This window comes from Plasmodium reichenowi, chromosome 14 (assembly GCF_001601855.1).
Source record: "Plasmodium reichenowi strain SY57 chromosome 14, whole genome shotgun sequence".
NCBI lineage: Eukaryota > Apicomplexa > Aconoidasida > Haemosporida > Plasmodiidae > Plasmodium > Plasmodium reichenowi.
In genome coordinates, this window is record NC_033659.1 from 2732727 (window position 1) to 2741422 (window position 8696).

Sequence of the window (8696 nt, forward strand, 5' to 3'; positions counted from 1 at the left end):
TGCATAAAATGAGATATTTTAAACACATTTTTATATGCAACAAAAAATAAAAAAATATTCAATATGGGAAATATATTATATATATATATATATATATAAAATGAAAAAATTTTTATTATAAAAAAAAAAAAAAAAAAAAACATAAAAATAAAGACACTATTCATTATACATATAAATATAAAATCAATAAAGAAATTATATACAAATATATATTTCCTTATATTCAAAAAAAAAAAAAAGAAAAAAAAATATATTTTCTTTTGAATAATAAAAAAAAAATATTAGTATATATATATAAAATAAATATAAGTGGAATAAGTCAATGGAAATAAAATTATAAATATCCATTAAAGGATAAATAATATATCAAATATGTTTATATCTACTTGATAGTTTTTAAAAAGCAAATATATTATAGATAATATACATTTTTATACAAAATGTATAAAAATATATTATTTCTTAAATATATTTTATAATATTTGTAATTAAAATGTTAATTTTACTAAGGATATATATTTCTCACTGTATGGTACAGGTATAAATTTTTATTTTTATATTTTATTTTATTAATATTAGATGATATATAATTGAATTATAAAACTACGACATTAAAACATTAAATAATGTTAATATAATAATGTTTTATAATACACACATTATATATATAAATATATATATATATATATTATATTATGTGTTAATTTTTAATTTTTTTATATGGTATCTTCCTCCTCGGCATCTTCTAATGATTTATTATCTTCATTTACATCATCACTATTATTTTTATTATATTTTTCATTATCATTATTTTCATATTCTTCCTCTTCTTCATTATCATCATTTTTTTCTTCTTCATTTTTTTCTTCATTATCATCAGTAGCTTCTTCTTCATCGTTCTCTAAATTTTTTTCTTTTTGTTCTTGATTAGAATTGTTTGAGTTATTGCTATCATCATTTTCATCTTCATCATTATCAGCTAGTGTTCCTTCATTTTCTTCCTCATTAGGTGATTTTCCATTATTATAATTTCTATTTGTTGAATCTTCATCCCTTTCATTTGCTCCAACAACTTCATTTTGATCGTTGTCATTATTAGGCGACTGTGCATTCTTTTCTTTTCCTTCTTTTTCACTTTGTGCATTTTCTTTCTCTTGATTGGTTATTTTGTAGTCATTTTCATCATCATTATCCGATTCATTTTTGGATTTATCAAAACTAAAATTGGATTTATCAAGATATCTTTTTAATTTCAAATCACGTGATTCTCTCCATTTTCTTAATTTTACGTTATCTTGACATATAAGAAGGTAATGTTTAATTAATCCGATAAGTTTCTTTTTAAAAACTAGGAAAACATAATTATTTTCGTGGATGAATTCTTGTTTACTAATAGATGGCTTAAGCCAATAAGGTACATTAACAATAACAGTAAGGGCATATTTATATAGATTTCCTTCATATAATGATGGGTTAGGTGGGTATTTCGCTAAAGCAAGGTTATATGCAGTATCTATAAAAGGTGCATCTAATCTTTTAATTAATCTGTTTTTATAATATAATAAAATTCCTGTTTCACAAACTCTATTAACTTCAATAGATGGACTATTGTTATCATTTAAAAATCCCATCATAATAAATGATCCATACTCATAATCTGAAGGTGTAAATAAATAATGGAATTCTACCATTTTATGTAATTTTTTTCTTAAGAAATTATATAAAGTATATTTACTTGTATTATTTATATAATATTCATCTTTTATTTTTAAACCATCCATATATGTATTAACATAACTTCCTTGTCTTGTTTTTTCACTGTCATTATTTTTTGAATCAGTACTATTATCTACATTTTTTTTCTTTTTACTTAAATTCTTTTCATTCTTTACACGAGTTCTCGTTCTTATTTCATGTACTTCTTGTACTTCATTATCTTCTTGTTTTTTCTTTTTTTGTTTGCTTTCATTATTATTTTCTATATTTTCTTCACCATTTTTATTTTCATCGCTATCTTTTGCTTCTTCATTATTTTCAATTGATCCATCATTTGGTTTCTCTTCATTTTCATTTGATCCTTCGTTTGGTTTCTCTTCATTTTCATTTGATCCTTCGTTTGGTTTCTCTTCATTTTGATTTTCATCTTGATCTTCATTTTGATTTTCATCTTGGTTTTCATTTTGATTTTCATCTTGGTTTTCATTTTGATTTTCATTTTCATTTTCGTTTTCATTTTCGTTTTCATTCTCATTTTCATTCTCATTTTCATTTTCCTTTTCTTGATCTTCTTCTTTTTCTTCATCTTCATCTTCTTCGCCTTCTTCTTCTTCATCGTCATCATCATCATCTTCACCTTCTTCTTCTTCATCGTCATCATCATCGTCGTCATCATCCTCTTCTTCTTCTTCTTCATCATCATCATCCTCTTCTTTATATTTCATACCATTTTTTCTTGCACTTTCCTGTGAAATACCATATTCCAGTGCTTCTTCAAATTTAATTTTATGCATCTCTTCTTTTCCAACTTTCTTATTGTCATTTTTAATTACATCATTGTTGATATTGTCTGCATCACTCTTATCACGATTAGAAGTACTGCTACTTTCATTTGATTCATCATCATTATTCCTTCTTTTACTATTTCTCTCTTCATCATTATATTGGTTTAGATTTACATTTTCTTCACTGTCCTTGTTTGAATTACTATCCTTACTTAAAGATGAAGTTTGTTCAGTTGTATTACTTTCCTCTTGCAAATTCTTTTTTTTTGCATTTAATTTTTTTCCTTTCTTTTTCTTTTTCTTTTTCTTCTTTTTTTCGGAATTATCATCATTGTCATTTTTTCTCATACATGTTGGTATGAGCAAAGTGTTTTGTAAAAATATATTTGTATTTCTTCTTAAATATAACCAGTATAAATAGGTAGATAAACAATAATCTATACTATCTTTTGGATGATCCCACAAGGGGAAAATTTGGCTAGCTTTATATTTATCTTTTGATATCGATGTATTTAAATGCGAATTATATTCAAAGAGGTTTAATTTTTTAATTGTACTATTGTAATATTGATACTGTTCATTTTCCTTAAATATTTGATCTTTGTAATTATTATTATCCCCATTCTCATTATTATTATTATCATCATCATCCTTTTCATTTGGATGTTCTTTTTTCATATTTTCTTCTTTTGTACTTGCATCTTTATCACTACCTTCATTTGTCACATGTTGGCTATCTTCATTCTCTTCATCATTCTTAGCATACACATTAGCACAAGATTCATCATGTTGTACTTTTACCTTCTTTACATTTTCCTCATCAAAATTTCCCTTTCTCTTAATATCAGCTCTATTACTTAATTTGACATCTTCTACACAGGACACTTGTTTATTACTATGGTCGTCATTTAACATATTCTTGTTATTCTTGTTATTTTTCTTTTTCTTGTTATATTTAATTTCGTCCACGCTTAACGGTGAACTACTCAAATATATGTTATTATTTAGAGGAGAAAATATTATAAAATCCATATCATCTCTAAAATCCCAATATAATAATCTTGTTCCACTGTAAGTACCTAATATATTAATTTGTTCAGCTAGTAAACTAGGACTATTAAATGGAGTATAAGACATTAGCAATTTTTGATGATGTCTATGTTCAGATTTATTTGCAATATTTCTATTAATCAATTCTTTATTAGGTAATTTCCACATACATAATGGTGTAGCCAGTTCTTTAGCTTCACAGTGATTCATTAATTCTAGGGATAGTAGACCTATACCAATAGTATTAAATGTTCTAGACATTATTGCACAACTTGAAGAAATTCTTGCAAAGGACATTTTAAATCCTACTCCATATTTTACGTCAAATATATTATTTACATTTTCATTATAAAATAATTCTTGATCATAATTTTTGGTATAATAATCATCACTAACATAACCATTATTTTGATCATTATCATATGCATTATGTGATCCTACTTTATTTTCATCTTCTCCATTTTTATTATGATCGCCCGTTATGTTATCCTTTTCTTCATTATTTAAATCATTTTCATTATTATTATTATTATTATTATTATTATTTTTATCATCATTATCTGGTGTATTTTTTTGTTTCTTTTTATGTGGTAATAATGCACTAGAAGTGTCATCTAATAATACATTTTTACTAGATGTATTTCTTTTATTACTATATTCATTTTCATATTGGTAATCATTATAATCATCACCTTTATTATTAATAAAATCATTATTAGGTAATGCATGTTTTTTTATATTCGTGCCACTATTATATAAAACAACACTACTATTATCCTGATATTTATAATTTCCATACATCCTTAGGACTCTGTTCATGGCATTAAAATCTAATCCTTCTCCATCATCTTGAATGGATAACATACCATCATGTTCAGGTGTTAATTCATATTTGATAAAAACATTTTCAGCAGGATTATGAGCGTGAACACAGTTGTCCACCAGATTAGCGAAAGCTCCAAAGAGCCATTTTTGTAAGGTACAAAAACTATACAGTAAACTAATAGAATGTGTATCCCTAAAATAATAAAGTGGCATTTGTGTTGTGCTTATTCTTTCTCTGCTTGTATCATATTCTTGGACTCTTAATGGATTTTCTCCTGTTAATGATAATAACCACGCATCACCAAAAACTGAATTTTTTTTAAATCCTCCTTGTATAAATACACATGGTACTGGATTTCTATTTGCTCTTCCTAATACATTTTTTGATTCGAAAAAACATCCTACATGTCTTTGTCTACCATTATATAAATATTCGTCATTACATAATTTTCCTTTTAATAAATACCATTTCTTTTGTGAAAAGAAATAAACAAAAACTTCATCTGTAGATACAATTTTTTGTTTATTTTCTTTATATACATAAGTTATTCCACTACATAAAATCATTAACCTTTCAATAGTTTTAGGTTCTGCGCCTTTAAAATCTTGATGTCTTTGTGTAATAAAAACACTACTATAATTGGAACGACACCCAATATCTCCTTCGTAATTTTCTCTATACCATTCTCCAACCATGGTGAATTTTTTGTTATTATTATATTTGTCTTTTACATTATCTGCATAATCTTTATCATTTGAGTGCATATTATGATTTTTTTCAGATGAATTATTATTATTATTATTATTATGAGTATGATTTTTATCATTTTGTGTTTTATCCATACCATTATTATATGATGTTCCATCATTAGAATTAGCACTGATATGTACATTATTATGTACTTTAAAAATCCACATATCATCTAATAGTGTTCTTTCTTTATGTGTTTTAGAAATTTCACAATATTCTCCACCAAAGAGACATATGGTATTCGTATCGGACCATACTAGGTTCATTCCAAATCTTCCCATGGGTATGTCATCACACAGGTAGTTAATACGAATCCATAAATTTGAATCAAATGAAAATATCCACATGTCATTCAAACTCACAATACTATTATTATATAAACATTTTCCACCAAATATTATAACTCCTTCTGTTAAGTTTGGTTTTTCTCCTCTTACATGTTCACATTTTGCTGGATATACTAATGATGAATGTTGATCTCTGGGTAAAGGTATTTTCCCTTTAACAGATCTACGTGTCCACTTACGTGTTTCCATATCTAAAAGATATATATCATTGTAATATATATTTTCATTACTACCCCCAAATAAGAATACAGATAAACCATTATGCAAAGAAACTAAATGTGTAGTATGTCCCTCTCGCTCTTCAGGACAATTACCACTTAAAGGTAATAATTTATAATTGTAATAAATTAAACTGAATGTTAATGTATGAGTAAATGGAATTTTTTTATTTTTACCATTCGAACCACCAAACATATATAATTTGTTACCAAATTTTACTATACTATGTCCATATAAATATGCATGTGGTGATTCGTTCATAATTTTTAACCATTTAATTCTACCAAAAACTGATGATATCAGGATATTTTTAATATTATTCATTTTATATGATTCTATATTTTTCTTAATAACTTTCATTAATTCTTCTTCTTCATCAGAAAAGCTATTTTTATGTTGGCATTGTATATTAAAATTTCTTGTAGCTGCACTAATAAGATCATGAGGAATTGTATTTCTACTATTATTATTAAAATTATTAATATTATTATTTACATGATTATTATTACTATTATTATTATTATTATTATAATTATTATTAAAAGCATTCATAGTACTACTATTATTATTATTATTATTATTATTATTATTAATATTATTAATATTATTAATATTAATATTATTATTATTATTATTGGGAGGATCATTTCTTAAATTCAACAAATTATTAAAATTTGCTCCTTTTTTTCGATTAAAATTCATTACGTTATTATTACCAGACATAGACATTTTTTCATTTTTTGCGTATTTCAACAAATTACTTATATCTGCTGCTGCTTTACTACTTAATATTTTATCATTATCAAGGTTCACCCTTTCATTATTATTTAAAAGATTATTAGCATTAAGAGCATTGTTAGCTACATTTGATAAAATATTAGAATAAAATTGGTTATTTAAAAGTGCACTATTTAAATTACGATTATTATATAGCACATTAGATAAATTACCTACGGTGGAATTCTGTGAATTATTATTAATAAAATCATAGGATGACTTGCTTAAGCCAAAAGCTGCTTCTATTCTAGCTAATCCTGATGCATCTGGAACCATATTTCTGTTGGGATCCTTTTCTAATTTTTTAATGATATCATGTAGAATATCATGTCCTACAACAGCACCAATATATGCATATATTTTTCCATGAGGTAATTCATTATTCAAGAAATCTGTAACAATACCTCTAATACATACACGTTGATCGGGAGTTGTGATATTATGGTTAGCTAAAACTTCTAACAAATTAAATAATGTAGGTCGATATGTAAAATTATCATTATAAGATTGATGTATTTGTTGATTTGATGCATTTTGATTTTGAATGTGTTGATGTACATTATTTTGATTTTGTGAATTTTGTAATTGATGTAATTGTGATTTATTATTGTTATTAAACATAAGATTATTTTGAAGATGATTTGGTAAATTAAATAATTCATTTTGCAGATGATTATGTAAATTATATGAATTATTTTTCTGTCTATTGTTATTTGTATGTCCTACACCTAATTTATTATTCTTCATAAATTCAGAGGTTGCTCCTAGAGATATTTGAGCTGCTAAAGCATTTACATTAGATAGAATATTTTTATTCATTAATAAACTGCTAGCACTAATATTGTTAAATAATTTATTATTTTTTTCATCAAAATTTATATTTTTAAAATTCATTGTATGTGATTTAGTTGAATGAGCATTATTATTATTATTATTATTATTATTGCTATTACTATTTACATGATTTAATCTATTTTGTTTCTGCATTTGTGAAGAAGGTAAATTATGATTACCAACAAAATTATTATTATTATTATTATTATTATTCATATTATGATTTATATTGCAATTGTGTTGGTTATTATTTTTATTTCCTTTTTTATTCGATAAATGTGAATTGTTAATATGACCATTCATATTACTCATATTATTGATATTATTATTATTACTATTATTATTGTTAGGAAGCATTAGGTTATTTTTTTCTTTATTTTCAAAATATTCTAAATTATTATATTTATTTTTTACTAAATTAGTAGTTGTTGTGTCTTGTAAATTCGAGGTGCCAGATGCGCGTTTCATATTATTATAATTTGTATTTTTAGAGTTTGTTAAATTGCTACCTTCATTTATAATATTGATATTGCTACCTTTATTTATAAATTTGTCATTCTTATAATTGATAGCATTTATAGGAATATTTATATTTCCGTTAATATCTCCATTCATAAAAGAACCACCAGAGTTAACACTGTTTGTGTTAAGAACAGAATTGTTATTTGGAATTTTTTTCATTTTCTCATTCATTTGTAAACCATTATTTATTAAGTTCTTATTAAAAACAAATAATTGTTCTAGCCAATCTGAAATTTTGGAATTAAAAATACGAGTTCCTGAATTTATATCTATACCTTTTTTAGTTATACTAACACCAATACATTTATATTCATCATTCATCTTTTGAACATGAAGTGTTACACCTTCCGTATCCTCTGGTACAAATATATCATACACATCTGATTGTTTTTTTTCATTAATAGCTTTACTAGGATCTAAAATGAAATATATTCCCGAGTCATCTTGTAAACATTTAATTAAATCTAAATTGTAATTTGAAAGGCTGAAATTTTTATTTGCCTGTTTCATAATACACCAAGGGGAAAAAAGAAAAAAAAAAAAAAAAGAAAAAATATTATATATATAATATATAAATAAATAAAATGCCCATATGTATTATATTACATATGTATAATGTGCATGCATTATGATAAAAAACTTGTACTTTTTATTTTTATCTCTTGTACATATTAAAAAATATAAATGTATATATATATATATATATAGATTTATATATGTACAAAAAAAAAAAAAAAAAAAAAAAAAAAAAAAAAAAAAAAAAAAAAATATTATTTATAAAAAAATTAATATTTTTTTTTTTTTTTTTTAAATTTTTTTATTATTTTTTTAATTATTTATTTGTATATTTAATATGATTTTAATTATTTT

At 23.7% G+C, this 8696-nt stretch overlaps 1 protein-coding gene across 1 annotated transcript; it reads right to left on the reverse strand.

Moving 5' to 3' along the window:
- Positions 1 to 716: 716 nt before the first annotated feature.
- On the reverse strand, positions 717 to 8327 carry PRSY57_1467300 (hypothetical protein; the record flags this gene model as incomplete). The annotated part of the gene is made up of 1 exon (XM_020115365.1): positions 717 to 8327. A coding segment is annotated over one exon (7611 nt), but the record flags the coding sequence as incomplete, so codon positions are not given.
- Between the last annotated feature and the right edge of the window lie 369 nt (positions 8328 to 8696).